This window comes from Zymoseptoria tritici, chromosome 12 (assembly GCF_000219625.1).
Source record: "Zymoseptoria tritici IPO323 chromosome 12, whole genome shotgun sequence".
Taxonomy (NCBI): domain Eukaryota; kingdom Fungi; phylum Ascomycota; class Dothideomycetes; order Mycosphaerellales; family Mycosphaerellaceae; genus Zymoseptoria; species Zymoseptoria tritici.
In genome coordinates this window covers 1,059,568-1,083,293 of record NC_018207.1, presented here as the reverse complement: position 1 = coordinate 1,083,293, position 23,726 = coordinate 1,059,568, and the positions used below count along the sequence as shown (strand labels likewise).

The window sequence follows — 23,726 nt, the reverse complement described above, 5'->3', positions numbered from 1 at the left end:
AACCCTAACCTCGCCGTCGCTACTAAACCCTACCTTAAGAAGGAGTTAAGTAGCCGCCTCGAGTCGTATCTATAAAGGATTATTACGAAGGCTAAACTAGCTCCGGCTCTACCTCTAACTCTACCGCCGGCGGCGCTAGCGCTATACTAGGGACTTTATAATTAGTAGGCTAGTTACGGAAGCTCGCTGCCGCCGATTAGTATAATATAAGGCGGTCTATATAGTAGTCGTTAATAAAGGAGGTAGAGTTTAAGAAGCGGAAGTTAGAAAAGGTAATGTTAAAAGTCGCTTACTAATACAAAACTAGTAATTTTAATAGTAGAGATGCGTATAGGAAGGTAAGATACACCTAAGTACCTTACTAGATATAAAAGTAGGGCTATACTATTAATTTGTATAGAGGTATTTTAAGAATTCGTCGATTTTCGTCCGGATTAGGAAGGAGCTACCTTATTTTAGCGCTAATTTTAAGCTTTAAGTACTACGCGGTATCTTCCTGCCCCGCTCTGTTCTCTATCTACAAATATAAGAATCTTAGCGTATTTTAGAAGAGGTTAGTATTATAGCCTTAGCGTAAGATATATATAATTTAACTAGCAAATATATATATTCTTTATAATAACGACGTTTCCGAGTCTCTTACGGAACTACTAGTTAAATTCGTCGTCTAATTAAGGTCCCCTTATATCTAAGCCCTTTATTTCGAGGAATTCTTAATAATCCTTCTATATTAACTCGGCTATTTTATCTCGGAAGCGCGCCCTACGGCTACTACTAACATCTCTAAGGTCCTCGAATCTGTCCTTATCCTTACCGTCTGTATCGTCGTCGCTGTCCTTATTACGAGGGCCTAATAACTCCGGCTCCGAAGATAGAGGCTAGTTACCGCTTAAGAGAATAAAGTTATAGAGTACGAAGTAGTAGAGGATAAACCGCGTCTACTTATAGATACTATACCTACTATATGCGCCCTATGCGAGGATTAGAAACTGCTTCTTAAGGACACCGAAGACACGCTTAACGATATTACGTAGTTGTATATGCCGTAGATTAAATAGCTCTTCCTTCGTCTTAGGTCGCTGTTACGCTACCCTCTACTCGCGGATATAATACCGCGTTTTCTCGTATAGTATAAGGAGCCTATTATCGACCGTAGAGTAACCGCTATTAGTAAGGTAATACCGACTAGGCAGCACATCGAATCCCTCCTTATATGCCTTCTTTAATACGGTACTATCTAGTGTAGAGCCCTCGTATCTAACGAGTACGAACTAGAATACTATGTCGAGGTCGTAAGCTACTATAGCGTTCTATAAGATCGTCCCCTTACGACTATTCTATATACCTCTAACTTCTTCCGGTAGATTTATCGGTAGTAGCGTACTATTAATAGCTCTAACGACGTTCTTAAACTAGTAGAACTTACCGAATAGTAAGTAGCTAGTATCGTTCTTCTCCTTCGTCGTTAGCTTCTTATACGGCGGCGGCGGTATATACTAACTCGGTATCTAGATATATTCCTCGCTTATTAAATATACAATCTTACTAATACGTTTAATAATAATATAGAAGGTCCTAAACGAGTACTAGTACGTCCTTCTTAACTACCGCATCGACTAATTATAGCCTAGGAAGTCTAGGAATATTACTACTTACTTAGCGACTAATATACCGGTATCTATAGTTCTACCTACTCTACGAGCCTCTAGCTCTTTTACGAACTTCCGGAACACTAGCTACTTTAACCGAGTAGTACTATAGTAGTAGTCCTTAGGTCTATATATATATTTAAACGCCTCTCGAGTACCGGCGCGTAGATCTACGAGTGTCTATATAACACTAGTAGGACGATAATAGCGGCGGATCTACTAGACTAGTAATAGCGCTATCGAGTATACGAGTACGATAATAGCTACGACGGCGACGACGACCGAGGAGTAGAGCGGATCTATATGAACGATAGTAATTAATAATAGTAATACAACATACGTATATAACACGAGCTAGAAGACGCGTAAGGTAGACGGCGTAGCTAAGACGGTAACTTCCGTAAATAGCGCTATAGATCCACTTAATTAATAGTATCGTTTACCTCTTAAACGGTTAATAACTATTTAACGACTGCCGGTGGTACGTAAATACAAGAACGTTAAATAACTGATTAATTCGCAGGAGGTAAACGCACCCTAAAGTACATCTATCTCCCGAACCCACGCTTACCTCCAAGCTAAACCCAATCTGCGACCTCGTCTAAAAAATGTCCCCCACCACCACCCACGATCACAAGCCAAACCTCCCTCCTCCTCCACCCCAATGCTCCCCCGCCTACCTCGCCTCCTCCCCTTCCCTCGAACCCTCACGACCCTCACAACCATGGCTCCCACCTCCACCTCCTCCCCGCGCCCCATCGTCGTCTCCGGCCCCTCCGGCAGCGGAAAATCCACCCTCATAACCCGCCTTCTCTCCCAATACCCCGACCGCTTCGCCCTCTCCGTCTCGCACACAACCCGGCAACCCCGCGGCACGGAAAAACACGGCGTGGAATACAATTTCGTCACGCGAGAGGACTTTCAAGACTTGGTCAAGAAAAATGGATTCATCGAGCACGCGCAATTCGGGAGTAATCTCTATGGCACGAGCGTGCAAGCTGTGAAAGACGTGGCGGAGAAGGGGAGGGTTTGTATTCTTGATATTGAGATGGAGGTGAGTGACTCCTTCCTCATTCTTGCAACCATGGAGAGGGAGGGAGGATGTAGACTGACATGAGGAGGGACGACTAACATGATGGGCGACGTTTAGGGTGTAAAGCAAGTCAAGACCACCGATCTGAATGCAAGGTTCATTTTCCTGCAACCTCCCTCAGTGGAGATTTTGGAGCAGAGGTTGAGGGGTAGAGGTACGGATAAGGAAGAGGCGATTCAGGAACGACTGAAGCAGGCGGAGAAGGAGATTGCGTATAGTAAGACCCCCGGGGTGCATGAGAGGATTGTGGTGAATGATGATTTGGAGAAGGCTTGGGGGGAGTTTCGGGAGTTTTGTTTGGAGGAGTAGAATGGAGGGGAGGGATCATTCGGGGGGGGGGGGGGGGTTGTGCTGGATTTACGGCCGGCGCAAGGAGGTGGGAAGGCATATTGGAAGGTGTTGTAAAAGTTGGGAACATCCCACGGTACAAGCAGCGTCGATCGGGCCGAACCCTCAGCATATGGCAGCACGACCCAGCGGCGCAAGTGGTCGATGTATAGAAAGGCGAAACATCAGCAAGACATAGAAGAATAGAGTCTTCGCAGACCAGCTTCGACGATCAACCACTGTGCATTCACTCATCCTTCATTTCTACAGACAACTCATATCCCCACCTACGACAACGGCGGACTCTTCAACCCCAACCCCAACGTCCCACTCTGACTCTCCTTCCTCCTCCCCTCCGGCCTCCCTACATTCGGACTCGTAACTCCGCTCTGCGAACTCCTCACACTCCCCCTCCGACTCGCCGCCGCACTACCACCAACTCCACTCTCCGCTTCTCGCTCCAAGAACTCACTCCACAACTCCGCCAGACTCTCCTTGCCCTCTAGTCCCGGACTGAGAGGACTGAAATCCTGATTCAAACTCGGCGTGCTGGGCGTGCGTCGGAAGGGACTAATGGGTAGTCTCAGACTCCCTGTTGTGTTGCCGAAGGTCATCCCCGGAACTTGGCCTCCCTGCCGTACTAGTCCCGCTTGTTCGCGTTGTGTGTCGTCCCAGCCGAGTAGTGCGGCGATGAGCTGTAAGACTTGGAATTTCTTCGGATCGCTGCGTTCGAGTTGGAGGAAGTGCAGGAAGTGGTTCGTAACCAATTGGCGGTCGACGTTGTCCTCGGGCTTGCCACGTTTGAGGAATCGTAGGGCTTTGGTGAGGTGGTCGTTGAGGATGACAGCTTCGTGGCGGAGTTTTCCGATGAGGAGGTTCTTTTCTTTGACTTCCTTTTCAAAAGGCGTGAGGCGGGTGAGTTCTGATCGGGCGGATTCGAGTTGGGTGGTGAGGTCGGTTGCTGTGGCTTCTGCGGCGGAAGTCTGTGCTCGTAGGGCTTCGAGTTGGGATTGTGTGGATTCGACCATTTCGCGGAGCTCGCGTTTGCGTTCGTCTTGGAGGTCGCGGAGAGCTCGCTGGAGGCCATCGACTGTGGTGTTTTGTGTGTCTGCCTCTGCTTTTGCGCGCTCGTAGGAGTCTCGAAGGGATGAGAGCTGGTCCTCAAGCTCTTGTGTGCGTTCCTCCAGTACTTCACGACGGGACCGCTCCTCTGTTGCGAGAATCTCCCAGTCTTGCATGGCTTGTTTGGCGACTTCGTACTCTTCTCGGAGAAATGCCTGCTGTGAAAGGAGGTCGTCCCGCTCTCTGGCGAAGTTGGAGGATGAGAGGTTTGTGCGGCTGCGTAAGGACTCGAGCTCCGTGGCCTGCGAGGACTTCTCCGTCGTCAGGTTGGCAATAGTTTCTTGTAGCCTCTCATGCTCCTCCTGTGCGTTTCTTTGAGATCCTTCGAGCTCCTCTATCCTTTCACGTGCTTGCTCCAGATCCGCAGCATCAGCTTTTAGACGTTCTCCGAGCTGTGATCGGATAGTGTTGACTTTTCCCAGCAGATTTCTGTACTGTGTCTCCGCCTGTTCTTTGCCCTCTTGTGTCTGCTCCAATTCTTCCTTAACTCCCGACATCTCCTCGCTGTGCTTCTCTTGAAGTTTCTCCAGCGACTTCCGCATCTCTGCCACCTCCTCTCGTAGTGCGTCTCTTTCCCGTTGCATTGCATCTAACCGAGCGGTTGTGTCGGAGGGAGTGTCCTCAGTCGTCTCAGGCGCTTCATCGTCGTCTTGCGTATTGCTAGACTGGACTGGAGCTGTGGTGCCATTGCGGGTCGGGGCAGTCTCCTCGTCGGCCGAAGCAGCTTCTTTTGCTGGTGTCTCGCTGCTCGGTGCTTGAGATGTCTCAGGTTCATCGTCGTCGTCCTCCTCCTCCGCTACCTCTTTCCCGCCATTGGTATCCGCAGGCGTAGCACCGGTCCCTGATTGCCCATTGCCCTTCTTCTTGCCCTTTTTCTTCTTCTTGGAAGCTATTGACGATCACGTGTCAGTCAATCAGTGTATTGCAGAAGAGCGAGTGCGAGCTCTCCCCGCCAGATATCACACTTCAAGCTGGGGTTGGGAGGACTGCGGCTGCGAACCGTGTTGAGGGAGGATTACCTGCTTTACTGCTCGCATCTGTTACTGCAGACATGGCGTCTATACAAGTCGAGTAAATGACCAACAATCGTCTCAAAAAGAAGTGAGTACTGCATAGCACAGCACGTACCGTCCAAGTGGCCTCCACGCGAATCCCAGCCCACTTTACTAGCGCCTCGGCCACTGCCGCAGCGTGAATGCCTTCACCGAGTCTCACATGAAATGTCACACGCAACATCGACATCTACTTGACTCGATTCTTTCCCATCACCAGCGCATCTGTGAATGATACGGTATATAATATTCGCTACGGATTTTCGGAAGAAGATATCCTAAGCCAAGCCATATCTCCTCCTCCGGGACAGCCCTACGACATCACACTCCTCCCTCGAGCGTCAGAAGCGCCACACGCCTATCACCGCCGATCGAACCCCAATGCACCCTCGCCCCAACCTCACGTCCTGTCATCGGTTTACCTCACTCCGGGGTGCCTCCTCGAAGCGACAAGGAAGTGGGACTTTCTTCCTTCCTTCGCTTCCTCTCGGTGGCGGCGGGGAATATCGCGGGGCCGATGACGACGGAATGCAAAACCCGACTTCACGTTTCTCGTCTCAGAGAGCAGAGCCTCAGGGTCTTGCGATTTTCTGCCCGGTGTGTCTGGAGGTGTGAGTGGGCTCTGACGTCGGCTGGGAGAACGACTCGTGGATGATGGAGCCCATTGCCAATATCGCTTCGAGGCATGTGATATGGATGCTGCGGTGCCTTGCTTGGTAGGCGTCGATCATTTCACCTTGCCTTGCCTGTGTGCCTGTGTCTATTCATGACCACTCTGTCTTCCCATTTCTGATTCCTTTCGATTACGCTCGAACAAACATGTGCGCATCTCTCTTCGCGCTTTTCTCGCATTTCGTGTCTTCTTATCATATGCTGTTCACCTGATCACTTGCTCCCTCCAATCCTTTACTTTGAACGGACAAAGACTGCAGCGACCAGCATGGTCAACAAAACAGTGAAGAGCATCTTCACCTCTCCATCCAGCCTCCCGCCTCGGCACCAAGCCATCGCCAAAAGCGCAGACCTCGCGAATCGAAAATACATCCACTGGGACTCATTGGCCAAGAGAGCGACTGAGCCGAACGGCCAGGACAATGGTAGCACGCATACTACTCCCACGGCAAGAAACGATCCCCCTCCCCTCGAAGAAACTCTCACCATCCGCCCAACCCTCCCAACCCACCTCCGACAAGGCCCCCTCTTCTCCAAACAAGCCACCTACACAGCAACCAGCCAGACGAACCCCTCCACCTCCACAATCACCATCATCATAACCGACATCCCCTCACCCTACCAACAACAATCCGCGTCTCGCCAAACCCTCACTTTCTCTCGACATCCCCAGCAGCACCGCTACATCTCCCCCCACACCCACCGTTTCGGCGACTACATCTGCAAATTCTCGCTCATCACCACACCTTTGACGCCGCGAGTTGTGTCTTCTCCTTCGTCCATCTTCTCTTCCGGACATCCAACCTCAACATCCATTTTCTCCCCAGCCCTCCCATCCCCCACACCACCCCAGGGTAAAAGCACAGCACGACCACCAGCCAGTAACAGCCAACCCACCGAGTACACCCTGCAAGTCCAGCTCCTAGAGTTACTAGCCGAGCAACCCATCTGTAGCAACCGCGCAGCCGAGTCCACGACTCAGAACCACCGGACATCAGCCAGCTGGGATGGGGAGAAGTTCCCCTGGCAGGACTTGGGCACGTTGAGATTTCTGGCGGCTGCTGCGGTCGAGAGGCAGGATAGTGCTATGGCGGAGGATGGGGTGAGTGCATTGGACATGGAGGAAGGACACGCAGAGGAGGATGGGAAGGGAGAGGCAATGGAGGCGTATCGGGTGGTTGTGATGAGGTAGTCCGGTGGGAAGGTGGGGCATGTAATTGAAGGACGGATGGTTTGAATGGGTACCCCGACCGTTTTGTCAAGTGGACTGCAGTGAGCAGTGATGAAACCACTGGTGGATTGGCGCTGTGGCGAATCTACTGTGAAGGTAAGGGAACGTTGCAGGACATCTTGATTAAACGGTACCAAGTCGTTTAGCGCAACACTTCAACGAGCAAGTGCTTGCACGTCGGTAGAGCACACTGAAAAAAGCGTTGCATGTGCGTTTGGTTGGAAAATTCTGATAGCATGCGTGGGGGCCACCTGCATAAGGCGGGCGAGGACCCGTGTCGGGAAACCTGACCGCGGTGCAGGTAGCTGAATAGAATGCAACCCGATACCCTCCCACAATAGCACGGCATCTCCTCGCCTCTCTTCGTGAAGCAGTATCCGCTCTGCTTGTTCCCACTGCGTGTCGCATCTCGCTGGATCGTGTCTTCTCTTCCGCAGTGTCTTCTCTTTCCCGCAACAAGCAAAGTCTCAAAATCATCAAAATCAAAAAAGCGCCAGCCATACCCTCAGGTCATCAATTCGCTCCGTTCCCATCCCCCCCAAAACGCCATGAATCCCACCAACCCATCAGTGTTCTTCAACGACTCTCCGAATAATCGTTGAGCGCAACACACACCGCACCCCGATGGTGACCATTGTACTGGCGGATGATAGTCTTACTAGACAGCTCCCACAACCGCGCATAGTGATCGCTACAAGCTGTGACCAGGTACGCCGAGTCCGCGGAAAACGCACAATCCCACACCCAGCGCTGATGGCCGTCCAGCTCGTTCTCAAGTGGGAAAGCCTGGGCGTCATCCTCTTGCTGTTTGTTATGATCGTTCTCGTCTTTGTGTACCAGAACTTGTTGTTGTTGGGGTACGGAGACGTTGTCGAGATCCACCGTCCAGATGCGCGCGGTGTGGTCGGCGGAACAAGTGGCGAGTTTGCGCACGTCGGGAGAGAGGAGGACGCGGGTGATGTAAGTGCCGTGAGCTTTGAAGCGGCAGACGGGGACGAGGGAGGTGACGTCGCGGACGGTGACGAGACGCCAGACGAAGACGGCGCCGTTGACGGAGGAGCTGACGGCCGCGCAGAGGAGGGAGCCGTCGGTGGCGACGGTGACGGAGGCGACGGACTTGTCTTCTTCGGGGACGAGTTGGTGGCTGCATTTGTTTTCTCCGAGGTCCCAGATGCGGACGTTGCCGCCGCGGTCGCAGGAGATGAGCTCGCCTTGGTTGGGGTGGATTACCACGTCGTTGACGGGTACGCCGTGGGAGTAGTTGCGTTGGATGTTGCCGGAGCGGGTGTCCCAGATCTTGACCGTGCCTGAGTTTGTTAGCTTGTGTGGAGTGAAGTGGAGGAGGATATCGCTGACCATCTTCAGAGCTTGTGACCATCCATTTGCCTTCGCAGTGGAATGCGACACCAGTGATGTTACCAGTGTGGCCCTCGAATGTCAACACAGCTGCCGGGTTGGTCGACTTGATGTCGTACAGCTTGACGGTGTGGTGGCCTGCGGCGGCGAGGAAGCGTTTATCAGGAGAGATGCATAGTCGATTGACTTGTGAGTCGGGATGTGGGATGGTGCGAGAGCAGATTCCACTAAGGGCTTCCCAGAATCTGGAGGAAGTAGAATGTTAGCAAGGTACCATGTTATGCTCTCCAGCAGCACAAAGTGACCGGTCGACGAAAGAAGCGGCAGCGACCATGGAGTCCGGCTGGCATGTGGCAGAGCAGAGTCCTTTCGATGCTCGGTCCAGAGACTGACGTGGCTCCAGGACAAGTCGAACGGCGGCCGGCAACAGACAGAGGCAGAGGCAGATTCGTGAAGCGGTCTTTCCGGGCGGCGGATCCAGCGAAAGCAAGGGAAGGGAAGTTTTGCATCTGCAAAACGGTAAACAAATCGAGCCCACGAACCTGATGGTATGATCGTAACCAGCTGCAACAACAAAAGTCAGCACGATCCCAAATCTTCTTGTTCGCATCCCATACCGGTGCACAAAATGACGCTCATTGCCACGGAATGTGCCGCTTTAGCAGATCAATCTTGAAAAAAAGCTCTTGGTTTTTCGACTTGACTCGATCGATGTCGCCGATGCTCGTGAGGCCTGTCAAACGCAGCTGTTGTTAGTCTCGCGGTTCAGCGATAATCAAGATCGATCAAGGCAAGACAAAGATCCTCCTCTTTCGTTGGCATCCGAGCATGAAGTCCTGCAAATGACAGCGGCGGCGGTGGAAAGCAAAGCGATGTTGATGAAGTTGAAGGACGGGTTCCTGCTGGCTGTTGCTGCAAGCTGTTGGTCGCCGCCGCTAAGGCGACGGGATCGACGGTACGGCCCGCTAACATCGAAGCTTGTTCTGAGCCTCAGATCGTGGTTTGGATTTGGGCTGCGACATTTCTTCACATGCATCAACACGCTTGATACCTCCATGATCCCGCTTAAACTGCGCCGCATGTGTCTGACTCCATGGGCTTGGACTGTGCAGTCTGCGCCAGGGAACGGAACTTTACCTCAGTTCGAGGAGGATGTGTCTTCTCGAGAAAACGAAAGCAAGGACGAAACTCTCGTCCCTCGAGCTCACACCATACCGATAGAGCTACTGGAGTCCGAGGTGCGTGATGCGGTCTGAGCGGAGCCTTGGAGCTATGTCAGGCTTTTCATTGCACAGCGATCTATCGACTCCCCACGACTAACTGCGATTTTGTGCTATCGCCGAATGAACCCGGCCCTTTTCGCACTTGTGCCATGCCTAAGTGAGGGAGCGAGAAACTGCAGCAGGGGCACAAACTTCTCAATGCGTTGCGATCTATTCAAACAAATCGAGTCCCCACCCGGTCAGCCTCTTCTCGACTGAATACGCCTTTGTGCTATCGCCAGACCAGCTCTTCCCTTCGCACTTATGCCACGCCTCCGAAGCACTTCTCCAAAGCATCAGTTCCGAGTGAACGGATGGAAGCCGTTCTCCTCCATTGGCTCCTCCAGAATATCGAGCATCTCAACATCCTTTGGCAGGGCGCCTGGCTCGAAGATGGGCTTGCCCAAATCGTCGAAGGGCTGTCTTCCGGTAGGCAAGACCATCCGCACCTTGACCGCGCAGTTTGGGCCGCGCTCCTTCACCTCCACCATGTACGCAATCTGATAGACTGGAACCTTCGCCACTGGTTCGGTGTCGAATCCCAATCCCTTGAGGTCCGGACAAGCCACGCGAATGGTAGGACCCCAAGTCTCCACTTCAGGCTTGAGCTTTCCGTCCATGGGATTACCCTCGAAAATGGCCGAGCCCGGAACAATGCTTGTGTCGTCGGTCCAGTAGAGCTGGAACTCGAGGGCTTTCTTCTCCTTCACGTCCCTGGCGTCGATGTAGCGTGTCTGCCATGTGCCGCTCACATTCTCTTTGTTGGAGTTGCGAGAGAATGGTCCCGTATCCGAACGCAGGATGGGATCCCACCGCATGAGCGCTTCTTCGCCACCATCATTAATCCTGCTCCGAACGACGATATCGCGGTTGAGCTTGTCCTTGGCTGTCTTCCGGTGGCGACCTCCAGTCTTGTTCGGTAGAAGAGTACCAGCCTTGATGATGCCATCCGGATGTCTGGTCGCATCGAACGTCTCGTCAGTCACCACCCCGAAGCAGCCCACGCGCGGAGCAGCGTCGAGATCCAGCTTGTTGTATCGCAGCAGAGCGCCAGCGCTGACGGGTTGTTGTCCGGTCAGAAGCAGAGCGTCGCCCTCGCTGATCTTCAGAGTAGGATGGGCGGGTTGGAGTCGTGCTTGGAGCTCGTTTCGGAAGTACTGCGAGTTTCCCAGGCCGCCGGGAACGATGATTCTCTTGATGTTGGTCGTGATCAAGGGAGCGACGAGGCGGAAGTTGTCGTCGATCACCGTGTCGAAGAAGGACTTCATCAGCGTGCTATTCGGCGGGTCAGCATGTGTAAGAGTCAGCGGGCTTGAGACCGGCCGCAGCCTGGTCAACATACCAAGGAAGTTCGACTTGCCAGACCGGACTCGTTCTCGATGGCGAGTGCGGGTTGCCTTTGATTGTGACCCAGATGGAGGTACCGCTGTTCGCCGCTGCTGGAGTGAAGTCTGGCTTGATTCGGTCAAAGGCTTCGTTGGCTGCTCTGTAGAAGCCTGCATACGGAGCGCCAGCGTAGCCCAGGCTGGCCACGCGCATGGCAAAGCCGCCGAGGTTGTTATCAGCCTCCGCTCTCACCCACTTGATGAATCTCTCGTTGATGAAGTGAGAGCCGCAAAGGCCACCGGCAGAGATTCCTGTGCGTTGCAGTTTCGTCTCGGCTCCTGCGATGGCGGACTTCGGCATTTCGTAACAGGTGATGTCGGTCGTGCCTCCACCTGCATCCAGCACAAGAATTCCATCACCAGGTCTCAGAGCTGTTCTCTTACTCTTCTGCATGTCCTGCATGAAGTATGCTGCTGCACACAAGGACTCCGTGACCAGCTGGACTGAAGCAACTCCAGCCATCTTCGCCGCAATGGTCATGTATCGGTTGGCGGGCGCCTTCCACATGTCCGGAACGCTGAGAAACAGCTCCACAGGTACCTCATCGATGCCCTTCGATGTTGTCAGTCAATGGCGCTTCACTCGAAGAAAGGTGGATTCTGCATACCGTGCCATCTAGGCTCCGCCACATGCCACGCAGATCCTCAACCTGCACTCCCGCTTTCTGGACGACAGCTTTGATGAGCAGGCTGATCACCTCCTCCTTGGTCGTGTTCAGTCGGCGAAGCTGGTTGTTCACTCTCTCCGCAATCTCCGAGGTCGCATGAGCTTTGTACAAGGACAATTTGAACACCTCAATGACGTCCTCTGGGCTCATCTCATTGCTCGTGAGTGCATCGGTGACTCCATCGCCCCAGACGAAGTTGTTGTTGTTGTCGAATCCCACGATTTGCGGCGCAGCGTTCTTGTGTCCCAGTTTGAGAGCGACCACTTCGTTCAACTCCAGTGGAACTCCGGACTCTCTGATTCGCACAGTAGCGTCGACTTTGGTGGTGCCTAAGTGATGAAGGAAAAGAGTCAGCAGTGTTCAGACAGTGAGGCCTCGCTGGACGGTACCGACCGAAGTCAACGGCGACTACTAGTGTCAGAGACATTCGAGGTATGGCACGAAGCAGTGAGGTGTGTTGAGTGGTATGGCAAGATGTTGTGGGTATCGGTAGGTATGAAAAAGGTGGTGTAAGGTGTGTGAGAAGGGTGGAAAGAAGTTGTCAAGTGTGTCGAAGCGCATCGAAAGCTGCGCTCGGCCTGAATAGGCACAGGCGAGTGAATGAGACATCCAGCACAGCTATGCGTGTGTCACATGCTAATTCAAGCTCTGGCGAGTGAAGCGCAAACGCGCCGGAAGTGAAGTGATGCCATGCAGGAAGTGGAGTATCTCGACAACCCTTTTTCACACTCCACTGTCCACACGATAGTGACAATAGACACAGATGAGACTTCGTGCGTCGAAAGGTACGCAGAGAAAAGACAATGTGCTGCAGCTTTCCGCTCTCACGCCCCGATTCACATGAAACAGCGCTAGCGCAAGTAGCGCTAAATCTTGGCATTGTGGTTGTGTTTGTCTCTTATTGTCGATTTTTTCCTCTCCTCACACAATCTCCTTTCTGCGCCGTTCCTTCCCTTCGCCTTTCAAATACACTCAAACCATCTTCTTGACACAACACTTCCGACCACAAACGACATCATGGCTATCGAACCAAATCGTACGAAAGCCTTCGAAGTGATCGTGAAACAGATCGATGTCCTCGCCGAAAAGAAACGACCCAACACGAAGCCAGCCCAGTTGAAATTTGTGCAAGGGCTCATCGCAAAGTACGATCTTTTGATCGCCACTGCTGCCGGCAAGGTCACAGACGATGGCAAGAAGCCAGCTCGTAAGGACGTGGTGACTCCCGATCCCGAAAAGTTGAGGGATCTGTTCATGGCATACTGTGCTCGATCTGAAGAGGGACTGTCGGGCAACGATGTCTTTCTTTTGGGATCTGCCGCCCTACCCGACAATGCACTGAGAAAGATCAATTTCACGCGAGGCCGAAAATCCGCAGCTGCTCGCAAGGTTGTCAATGCTGCCACGACCGCCTCTGCCACCACCTCTAAGCACGGTCCGAAAGCTCCCGGTCCGGAAGCTACTGGCGTTGAAGCCACAGTCGCATCAGCCGATGGTGAAGGCGAAGATGCTACCACTTCGCTGGTGAAGCCAGAGTCGCAGCTGGCCGATGCTCTCCCGAGGCAAAAGACGACCATACACATCAAGAAGCAGCGAGAAGTGGATCAGCGGAAACTCGCCACCCCACCCCTTCCTACTCCGTCGGACCTCGCTACTTCGCCAGACTCCTCAACGCTACAAGCTGTCCCTACTTTGCCGGTCGTTTCCACTCCTCCGTCTACCTCTACTCCTCAACTCACCTTCACTTCGCCAACCGCATCAGCGTCTCCGCAGATTGAGACTCCTCCCAAGCGTCAACTCGAGGATCCAACACCAGAGCAGAGCCCATCAAAGAGGCCAAATAACGGCAAGCAGCGTGCAGTCGAGCCCTCCACTGGACCTGCTCCGCCTAGCAGAACATTCAGATCATACCCCTGGAACGCTCCCATCATCGACGACCCGGACACCAGAATGGATAATGTCTATCGCCACATCGAGAACGCCATATGGATCCTCTTCAAACATTACCAAATGGACGCTAACGGTTCCATGGCCCTTCCTCCGGCGAACCCCAGCCACAGCCTCGAAATTCTCTACGAGCTCGCCATCGGCCGAGCAGGCCAGTCATGGGCGTCCAACGCCAAGGAACGTTTTATCGCCGGAGATCTTCAAGCATTCTTCTTTCAGTCAGTCCTGGGCGCTGGCGTATACAAAGAAATCTTTTCCAAGCCTGTGCCGTGGAAGACACCGCGTCAAATCCTCGAACACGACGAATTCTACACAGCGGCAGCGTCGGAATTGTATGATTACTATGCTGTCAACGAACGAACGTCCTTGGCAGGGATCATTTTCAACGCCGGCGCCAACATGATCCGGCGTGGAGGTGCTCCGCAAGATGGAGAAAAGGGATTTCATGAGCACGTTGTCGATCCGCTGGCGAGCAGAATCAGCCTGGGACTGTTTACCATCCTTCGCGAACTCTTTCAACCGCAAATCGACAGTCCCCGACCAACAGACGACCTGGAGAAAGATCGAACGGCATGGACTCGCGCTGGAGACCTTCTGACCGTTTCCTGCAAAGAAGCGCTGATGCTACGAGGCTTATACGAGACCGTTCCCGTTGATGTCGACATCACATGGGTGCAGCCTGGCACACGTTTCCATATCCCGACAATGAAGTCGGAGTGGGGCTGGCGGCCGGGACATCCAGGTGTGGAGGAGCCGTTTGAGGTTACAATGAGCTTGATGCCGAGAGTGACTTCCGAGCCGGGTCAGCAGTGGGACAAGAAGGGTTCGTGTTGGTTGAAGGCCAAGGTTGGAATCAGACCTCTGAACAAGGTGCCGCCGACGAAGAAAGGCGAGGGCATTCCGATGGAAGCGTGAGGGAGGAGCGAGCAAAACATGATGAGCATGCATGGGAATTCACGGAGTTGAAGGGCCACTCTGCTTCGAGTAACATGGTGATGGAGCATGATGGAGAGCGAACAGTTTCACTTTGTCAGTAGATGGATAGGATCTCCTCCTCTGCTCGGTCAGAGGCCTGAGTGGTCGGTCTCTGAGATTTGCAAGTTGTTTTCAGCAGCGAGACAGGACAGATCAGCAGTGCAGCGCAGAATCAAGACGCTCAATCCACAAGAGCACATTCGCAGCAACGTAGGTCAGTTCGTCGATGTCGCATGTTACAATCCAGCGAGAGGTCTCGCACGTTGACAATGAGGCAGGGCGAGTATCAGCACTCTCGAATCTGATAACTTCCAGCTCAGTCGAGCGACTTGATGATGATGCTCTTCTATCACAAGCCTCCCCAGCGAAACATCCAACCAGAAAGCCACAGACACGACACGCATACAAACTTGTCCAGCAAAGACAGCAATTCATCCTCAATGACATGTGCCAACAAACTAAGAAAGAAAGCAAAAGCCGACCCCTCAATGACTCCGGCCAAGAGAGAAGAACGTAAGCCCAACCGCAATCGAAACAAGCCACCGCATCCTGCACGCCACACACAACAGCATCGCGCAGTGATCGCTTCGCCGCATGCTTGTGTGACACTCCTCGGTACTCCATCCGGAAGGGTTGACTGGCTGACGGACCGACGCACTAGTCCACGCACCATCCTGCCTGGGAGACCACGCTTTCCATCCCCTCTTTTGCTTGGAGACGAGGTCCTGTACTCGGAGGAAGAGAAGACAGCCGAGTCTCAGAGCGAGCCTAATTCGGGCCACCGCCAATCTCCTCGTAGGTGCAGGTCTATACGGTGTGTACGTCAGCTTCTTCGCCTCCCAAGAAGAAGCCATTCGGGGCAGAAAGAAGCAACAAAGTATGGAAAGAGAGCATACCTCAGAGTCTTTGCACATACCGTGCATCGTACCCTTATTCGTGGGGCACTCGCAGTTCTCACCATTTGCGGCCCTGCACGCCGGTTGCAAGCAGCTGCCCGCCAGAGCTTGGATGGGAAACAGGGCGAAGACGGCCATGGCGACGGCGAAGAAGGAATTGTGGAGCTGCATCGTCGACTGCCGGAATGAGGCGACGGGTTGATTGAAGCTTCGTTGTTGATAAGACTGGTGGAACTTGGTGAGGAACGCCGGGACAGGTTCTGCGAGAAGGATGTCCAGTAGAGCGATGTTCAGAAGCGACACCAGAAGGATGACCAGAAGTATTCAAGTATGTCCAGAGGGTTGATGTGAGGCAGCAACGTACCTTCCGATAGCACTCACTGTCCCGTATGCACAAATAAGATGGCAGGCCGTGCCGAGCTGCTTTTCCCCCTGTGTCTCCCTCTCTTCTGACAATCCAAGCTCTCGCCCTCGTCCTCTGAGCTTTCTTTCGCCATGAATGCTGATGAAATCGTACGAGGCACGGTTGCGACGTCAGACGGCTGGTGGTGCACGTTTCCTTCTCGGTCGCGGATCTTTGCCGTTTCGTGATGAGATGCTATCCTCAGCAGTTGATCAGGTGAAACAGAAGGGATGTCGTGGGAAAGGGGTTGGAGTGTAGAGACTTGTTCGATTTCTGCTGCTTCGGCATGTGCCACTTCTCTCTTCTTCTGCAGCTGGTATCTCAATCGTCGTCGTGAGGTCGCCTCGCCGTGGCCCACTCCTCGCATCGACCAATCTCCTTATCCGCTCCCCGGCCTCCCTCCCCTCTATCTCTACCCTCAACCCACCTCACGTATCCAACCACTCCAAAAACTCCGGCGTAAAATAACTAACCACAATCGTCGCCCCAGCCCTCAAAATCCCCTCTGTCGCCTCAAACGCCATCGTCTTCAAATCGAACACCCCCGCCTTCGCTCCCGCGTGAATCATCGCATACTCCCCACTGACATGATACGCCGCCACCGGTAAATCCTTGCCAATCTCCTTCGCATCAGATATGATATCGAGATACTGCGTCGCCGGCTTGACCATGATGATATCCGCTCCCTCCGCAATGTCCCGCTGAATCGCCCTTCTTGCCAACCCGCGACCTCCAGGTGGGAGTTGATAGCATCTCCGGTCACCGAAAGAGGGGATTGAGCCGGCGGCGTCGCGGAAAGGGCCGTAGAGGCACCCAGAGAATTTGGCGGAGTAGGACATTAGCACGATGCGGTGAGCGATTCCAGCTTCGATGAGTTTGAGTTTGATAGCGCGGATGCGCCCGTCGTTCATGTCGGAGGGTGCGACGCAGTGGGCGCCAGCTTCGGCGTACGCCATGGCGACGTCAGACACGCGGTCGACGGAGAGGGAGTTGTTGAGGGTTCCGTCTTCGTGGAGGATGCCGCAGTGGCCGTGGGAGGTGTATTCGCAGAGACAGACGTCGCAGACGATGAACATTTGGGGGAAGGCTTTTCTCAACACCCGAATTGCGCTGATGACGGGACCTTGAGGGTCGTCGGCTGCTGTGCCGAGGGTATCTTTGATCGATGGATCCAATGGCACTCCGAACAGAATCACACTCTTCAGGCCCTTCGCCACGAGCGGCGTCAAGAACGGAACCAACCGATTCAACCCCATCCGCCGCTGATTCGGCAAACTGGGAATACTCGTATCCTCATCTGGATTATCCGTGATAAACAACGGGTATATGAGCATACTCTTCGTCAATTGTCGTTCCGCTTGCCATGCGCGCGCGAGAGGATGGGAGTAGCCGCCGTGTAGCTGGGAGGAGATGTCCCCCGCGATGGAGACGGAGGTGGCGGCGGTGGAGGCGTAGGACTTCGCGCGAGAGTAGGTCGATCGGGTGTCGGTTTCAGTGCGGGAGAGGGGGTGAGGGTGCTGGGTGGTGGAGCTGCCGTTGGGGTGGGTTTGAAGACCGGGGCGGCGGTCGCGGTAGGTCAGGTCGTTGACGAGGGTGGAGAAGGACATGGTGGGTGGTGGTGTCGAGGGCGTGGTGGGAGGTGAAGGGTGTTGTTGTCGTTGTCTCCCGGCGGTGGTATGCTTCAATTCCTCAGCGCAGATGTCCCACGTATGCCGTCTCTTGTCTTTCCTGCTATTTCTCGTTCCAGCAGTGTTTCTTCGTTGGTGTATTGTGCAATTGCAAGTCCAAAAGGCGAAGTGAAGTAAGATCTACAATTCGTCGTCGAACCAATCGCCGACATGGATGACGGAACTCGAGCCGCGATGTCGGATGTTGCTCGCCGAAGGGCGGAGTGATGCCTGAGGCCGCCCCTCGAGGACAGATACATGGACGACTATACAACGACGAAACGCAAAAAAGAGTGGCCTTCAACATCCTTCCACTCCACTACCTTTGTTATCGATGTCCCATCAATTCCAGCTCATCAAACGGATTCATCCCCTTCCCTCCCTCCTCTTCCTCGCCCAACATATCCACCTCCTCCTCCTCTTCCTCATCTTCACTACCACTCTCCACATCCTCTACCTCCTCCTGCTTGCCCGTCCACCTCTCCCTCTCCCTCACCAACCATCCCAACCCAGGTTCACTCCACGCACTACTCCTCCTCTCCAGTCCAGCTCTCAACCCACCATTACTATTCACACTCCCTCCGAACCCCGCCAATCCCCTACCATCTGCTTTACCTTCGTCGGGATGTTCACCACCTTCTGCTTCAAGATGGTCACGTTCGTCCAATCCATTCAAATAATACCTCATCGGACTCAAACTTCTTCCCACCGCGGACATCATTTCGTAAGTTCGTTCCCAGCCATCGCCTAGTCGTTCGCCGACTCCGAAATTGCCGACGTTGGGTAAGGTGGCGTAGCCGCGCATTGCTTGTAGGTCTGGCAGATTGGGAAGGTTGGGTAAGTTCGGCAGGCGTGGTAATCTTGGCAGTCCAGGCGTCGACGCACTCAACGAAGACAGCGTAGGTAAGTTCGGCATACTCGGCGCGGAGAACGTCGTAAAACTCGACCTCCTCGGCTCATTCGGTGGAGAAGCCGAGGCGTCGACGAAATACCGCCCAGGTGAATGAGGCGGTGAGCGAACGGGATGGGTGGCGGGACTGCTCGGGACATCCAGCAATTCCACACTCGCCGCCCCCTGCCCAGTACCCTGCCCATCTGACGGAACAGCCAACATCCCCTCTCTCTCCCCAACTCCGATACCCGCACTCCTCAACACCGCTTCGCCCGTGAATTCCGGCCCGATGACACTTTGTTGCGCAGAAGTTTGCTGCCGCAACAACCTTTCCGTATCGGTTTCGTGGAGGTGGGAAGGAGCCATTTGGTGGGTGTTATAGGAGTCGCAGCGTTGACATTTCAAACCCAGCCAGTGGAAGGGAGTCCAGGTGCGGGAATGGCAGTCGTTACAATTGATGTAGACTTCGCGAGGGCGGCGAGCTGCGGGAGGAGGTTGGACGGAGTTGGTGGTTTGAGATGTCGCTGGGTCGGCGGGTGAGGTGGTGTCTTGTGTCGGTGGCGGTATCGCAGCGTCAGTCTCAGTCGTGCGGTGTTGCGGCACTCCGGTTGCTGCAGGTATTGCCTCTCCCTCCAATATCGCCGGCAAGAGTCCCTCCAACTCTCCCTCCTCTGGCATCGGCTGTCGCCTTATCTCCTCATCCAAACGCCTCCACTCTATTTCCATGTTCACCGCTGACTTCCCACACACCGGACACTTATACGTCACGCTCATCAGATCCCGAAAACAATCCCCGTGCATATAGTGCCCACACGGCATCGCCACGACCGGCGTCCTCGAGTCGAAGAGCACCACAAGACACAGCGGACAATCTCCTTCGGTCGCTCGCTCGATACACTTATGCCCTTCAAAAGTGTTGATCGTCAAACAGACATTACACCGCGGACAGTGGATGTAATCTTTTCCCAACCCCTCGCCGACACGGCAGATACCGCATGAAGGACAGTGGTAAATGCGATGTGTGGGGTCATTATCCCAGAGTTTGCAGATAGAACAGAAATACCACGCCGCGTACTCATTGCAGTTTATGCATATCTCCGCCGCGGGTTGAGGAGTCTGACAGATCATACAGAGCATGTTCTTCGTCTTCTTCCGGTTGAGGGCATGAGGGAAGGGGAGGTCGTGAGCTTGATCATGGCAGTGTCGGCACGGATACCACTGTTGGCAGTCGAAGCATTGGACTTTGACATTACGTTTGTAATGCATGCAGCCGAGGTCGGGGAGGAGATCTGAGGAGGTTTCTGAGGAGGAGTCATTTCCGTCGTCTTCGATCACGACGTCGTCGTGGCGAATTGGCGGGAGGGGACTGTAGACTGGCTCGAGATCGCCTGGTCGAAGATTGTAGGGATTGTCCGGGTCGATCGCTAGTGGAGCGTGGAGGTGTGGCATGTCGTCTCTTGTGATTCCATTTGTGGGCCTTCCATCCGGACTCGCAGATGGAGAGGGAAGAGATGTTTTGTGGGAGATGTAGTCTTGCATCATGAGGTAATGCATTCTTTGAGCCTTCTCTTCTGTTGACACAGCGAGTTGTCGAATTTCCTGCAACTTCTGCCGGAGGGAATTCATCCCATCATTCTCAGGCAAAGCACCGTCCATGCTTGCGGGTTCTGCAGGCGTCGGTTGTGAGGAGGTTCTGGAAAGATTTGGCGGACTCGTAGCGGGACTGAGGGGTTGGAGAGACTCGACTGCCTCCTGGGCGGGATTGGTGGACATGCGCGGGGTGGTAGTGAGAGTGGATGCTTCTAGAGGGAGCACAGTGGCACGAGGGTGGTTGTCCGGCGCATAATCGTAGGACTGCGGGGAGGAGACAAGGCGGTCGTGGCTCGCGTGACATGGATCGTCGTCGTCGCTATCGTCGTGGAGAATTCTCGATTCGCGTGGAGGTGTTGTCGTCGTGTGCTGTGGCGGTGCAGCAGAAGTTCCACTCTCTCGTCCTCGTCTTTCATGTGACAGAGATGACGAAGGTGGAGGTCGAGGCCCGGCTGATCGTCGGGAAGATGATCCTGCTCGTGGAGGACGACGACTGTTGTTGTACATCGACATTGGACTTCTTGCTATTGCAGTCATTTGGCTGTCTGGCAGAAGAAGAGAATGCGTCGGGTCTGGCACGCATCTCGGTCATCTGCAGTATCTTGCATTGCATCGTCTCCACCACCAAGATCCGGCTGCATCTCCAAAACCTGACCTGACCCGCCGGATTCCTGGTCGCCAAATCGTCACTCCTGCATCACCGCACCACAATTCAATGCAGAACTTCATGCCAGAGTTGCAGAAGGTATCGTTGTGAGTCGCACCATGATCTGTGGGCACAGCGCTACATGCTCAAGTCTGCCTTGTGTTCTCCTCTAGGTGCCAAACTACAGTGCACCTATACCGCTCAGAAAGCGCAGCCAAACAAGGTGAACGTTGCGTCCAAGAAACGCCCATCACAAACAGCTTTCCAATGGACGTTCACTTGCTATGGCACGTTTTTGCCGCCTTACCAAAATGCTCACACTCATACTCTGGGCGCTTACCTTCCACGCACAGAATCCTCGCCAGTCCTTGTTTCCTCCGCTCCGCTCATTGAACAGCCTAGGTCATCCGTCCATCGAAGGAGCCCTAGTCCATCTCAAAGTCCCCAATCATATCCAATCCAGCGAAGATGTCATCGTCATTATTCATGCCACCCTGCGAGCCTTCCTGTCCTCCACTCCCATCTCCTTGGGTACCACTATTCATATCCAATAATCCACCAAACACACCCTGGTCACCCAAATCCATGCCACCCGCAGCGGTGCCCGACGCACCATCCGCGTTTGCCAACTCGACCAATTCCTGCGCTTGCGACTGGGAGATGCCACTCAAACCGGCGAACTCTGGTCCGAGATCGATGCTTCCACTAGCACCAGCACCAATGGCGTTGTTATTGGCATCGCCGGTGGCAGGGATGTCGAGCCCGAGATCTTGCATCATCTGATCGGCAGCTTGGTCTTGCATCTGCAGTGGGATAGTCAGAGCTGGCATTTGCGCAATTGATAGCTGGGACTCAATCCGGCGGGAGAGCTGCACGAGGGCTTCGGCGTTGCGCTGGAGACGGGTGAGGAGAGCTTGTGGTTCGGATACGAGGTGTCGAATGTGGTTGCGCAGAGTCCTCACAGGTGAAAGAGCGATTGCGGAGCCAGGCTGGTGAGTTGCTGCGGAAAGTGCGGTTGGAGCACAAATCATCGAAGCGCATACGTCGAGGGCGGTGGGTATTGTGGAAAAGTCCGTGGCTGTGATCTCGCCGAGGATGATGGAAAGGAGTTTCTCTGGAGAGAGAGCCTGGCATGCTACGGCGAATAATTTGTGGGCGTAGCGAGGAGGCGGGTCTGGAGGATTGGTCGAGGTCGAGGCCCATCGAATGAGTTCACGAAGAGACTGCTGCACGCGGGCTTTCAGTGCGCCTTCATTTTGGATCCAGTCGTTTAGTTCGCTGCGGCGGCAGCTCAGAGTGCGTTGGTTGCTGAGGTAAGGTGTGAGCAATGCGCTGAGTTCAGCAACTTTCTTCTTGTCAGGCTGCCGTCGTTGTAGCTCTTGAAGAGAGTCGTGCCATGGCGTGGCGACCATTGACAGGATGGTCCTGTGCATGGCCTGCGTTTCTTGAGAGGTACTCGATGGTTTGAGTAGCTTCTCGAGCACTTGCAGTAGCAGATCGACGTCGTTGTGATCTTCCCATGAGTGTTCCACAAGCCAGCCAAGTCCCATGATGAGCGATGGTAGAAGAAATGGTTCAAGAAGCAACTCCAGGCCGCCCTTGAATGTATTGATAGCCAGTGCGTTCGATCGACAGGCCAGCACACTCTGCTCAAAGAGAGTTGGAACCAGCAGATAGAAGTTTTGTGGAGAGCATTGCCGCATTACATCATCTCCAATACCAATGGTTTCGCCGCTGTCGTCGACCGCAAACAGGCCCTCGATCCATTTAGCCAACTGAGACCCTTGCTCGTCTGGAAGCTCCGAAGGTGGCTTGCTGCATGACATGTCGTCGAGGAGCCTTGCAATGAAGCTATCCTCGAGGACACCGATGTCTGGCCATTGGATTTCATATCTGTGCATCGTGGCCAGAGTGAGCAGCAGTATTGATGCAAACTCCTCATACGATGGAGTGAATTCTGTCTGATCCTGGTCATGCATCCACTCATTGAGCAGATTGCACAAAGGCAATAGTAACATCTGTGGTTGCGTGTATTGCATGACAACATCCATGTAGGCGATTCTCTTGATCAATTCGTTGCAGACTGTCTTCAACGACATGGTGTCCTTGCTCATGCACAGGTTGCTGATGGTCTCGACGACGCATCCGGATATCGCCCCGGCATTTCCCTGCATGCCGTTGAGGTCGTCAATCAATGGCGCCAGGCGGCTGGGGTTGTTAGCACACTGCGCCACCAGCGTTTCCTTGCTGTATTTGGTGACTCTTGGAAGCGCAATGGGTCCTCGCAGTATCGCTGCGATCGTGCTCTCCGCAACGAGACCGTGCAAAGCGCAGGCCTGGAGGAATTCTAAGCGGGTTCCCTTCAGACTTTCCTCGATATCTGTGGCGCCGTTGCTGATGGGAGGAAGAGGCGTCATTGAGATCAAGCCGCCGGGTATCAAAGCCATCTGGATACAAGCCTCGGGAGTGATCTGCTCTCCAATGCTACCACAAAGCATAGCAATAAGAGTGGGCAGCTTATTACAGATGAATGATCGAATCACCTTGACATTCTGCCGAATCTCCTTCCGTAGCATGGCATTGGTCAGATTGTCAAAGGATGCCACCAAGAGATCAACAATCAGGGATTGCACGTTGCCCGGGTATCTCGCGTGAAGATAGCCTAGGAGAGTCATGTCGTCTGTCAGGGGTCTTGCAGCAAGAGCGGCATTCAGCCATAGGAAAAGTCCAGCGCGCGAGTTCATGGTCGGGACTTCTGGTATGGCTTCGAGGATCTGGTCATCGGTCAAGACCGGCCTCCCTTTGCCGTCAGTCTTGATGTACGGCGGCATCCCAGTCAATGCTCTCAGTCGGCCTGCCAGTTGTGATTGCATCCACTGCAGGATATTGGCGT

At 53.8% G+C, this 23,726-nt stretch overlaps 9 protein-coding genes across 9 annotated transcripts; 3 read left to right on the top strand and 6 right to left on the bottom strand.

Moving 5' to 3' along the window:
* Positions 1-2,373: 2,373 nt before the first annotated feature.
* On the top strand, positions 2,374-3,051 carry MYCGRDRAFT_50786 (uncharacterized protein; the record flags this gene model as incomplete). The annotated part of the gene is made up of 2 exons (XM_003848051.1): positions 2,374-2,703; positions 2,800-3,051. 2 exons carry the CDS (start codon positions 2,374-2,376, stop codon positions 3,049-3,051), a joined length of 582 nt encoding a protein of 193 aa, XP_003848099.1.
* Positions 3,052-3,356: 305 nt separating this feature from the next.
* On the bottom strand, positions 3,357-5,279 carry MYCGRDRAFT_77535 (uncharacterized protein; the record flags this gene model as incomplete). Its single annotated transcript, XM_003847944.1, has 2 exons — positions 3,357-5,080; positions 5,211-5,279. 2 exons carry the CDS (start codon positions 5,242-5,244, stop codon positions 3,357-3,359), a joined length of 1,758 nt encoding a protein of 585 aa, XP_003847992.1.
* Positions 5,280-6,183: 904 nt separating this feature from the next.
* Positions 6,184-7,107, top strand: MYCGRDRAFT_97141 (uncharacterized protein; the record flags this gene model as incomplete). Its single annotated transcript, XM_003848052.1, has 1 exon — positions 6,184-7,107. The coding sequence occupies one exon, from the start codon at positions 6,184-6,186 to the stop codon at positions 7,105-7,107; it is 924 nt and encodes a 307-aa protein (XP_003848100.1).
* A 615-nt stretch (positions 7,108-7,722) lies between these two features.
* On the bottom strand, positions 7,723-9,141 carry MYCGRDRAFT_50614 (uncharacterized protein; the record flags this gene model as incomplete). Its single annotated transcript, XM_003847943.1, has 5 exons — positions 7,723-7,944; positions 7,990-8,453; positions 8,503-8,747; positions 9,045-9,066; positions 9,120-9,141. The coding sequence occupies 5 exons, from the start codon at positions 9,139-9,141 to the stop codon at positions 7,723-7,725; spliced, it is 975 nt and encodes a 324-aa protein (XP_003847991.1).
* A 919-nt stretch (positions 9,142-10,060) lies between these two features.
* MYCGRDRAFT_97139 (uncharacterized protein) lies at positions 10,061-12,697 on the bottom strand (the record flags this gene model as incomplete). Its single annotated transcript, XM_003847942.1, has 4 exons — positions 10,061-11,039; positions 11,107-11,702; positions 11,758-12,146; positions 12,646-12,697. The coding sequence occupies 4 exons, from the start codon at positions 12,695-12,697 to the stop codon at positions 10,061-10,063; spliced, it is 2,016 nt and encodes a 671-aa protein (XP_003847990.1).
* A 137-nt stretch (positions 12,698-12,834) lies between these two features.
* MYCGRDRAFT_97138 (uncharacterized protein) lies at positions 12,835-14,679 on the top strand (the record flags this gene model as incomplete). Its single annotated transcript, XM_003848053.1, has 1 exon — positions 12,835-14,679. One exon carries the CDS (start codon positions 12,835-12,837, stop codon positions 14,677-14,679), a length of 1,845 nt encoding a protein of 614 aa, XP_003848101.1.
* Positions 14,680-16,466: 1,787 nt separating this feature from the next.
* On the bottom strand, positions 16,467-17,645 carry MYCGRDRAFT_77532 (porphobilinogen synthase; the record flags this gene model as incomplete). Its single annotated transcript, XM_003847941.1, has 1 exon — positions 16,467-17,645. The coding sequence occupies one exon, from the start codon at positions 17,643-17,645 to the stop codon at positions 16,467-16,469; it is 1,179 nt and encodes a 392-aa protein (XP_003847989.1).
* Positions 17,646-18,972: 1,327 nt separating this feature from the next.
* On the bottom strand, positions 18,973-20,046 carry MYCGRDRAFT_50245 (uncharacterized protein; the record flags this gene model as incomplete). Its single annotated transcript, XM_003847940.1, has 2 exons — positions 18,973-19,121; positions 19,305-20,046. Coding segments are annotated over 2 exons (891 nt in total), but the record flags the coding sequence as incomplete, so codon positions are not given.
* A 1,599-nt stretch (positions 20,047-21,645) lies between these two features.
* On the bottom strand, positions 21,646-23,583 carry MYCGRDRAFT_10942 (uncharacterized protein; the record flags this gene model as incomplete). The annotated part of the gene is made up of 1 exon (XM_003847939.1): positions 21,646-23,583. A coding segment is annotated over one exon (1,938 nt), but the record flags the coding sequence as incomplete, so codon positions are not given.
* Positions 23,584-23,726: the final 143 nt, after the last annotated feature.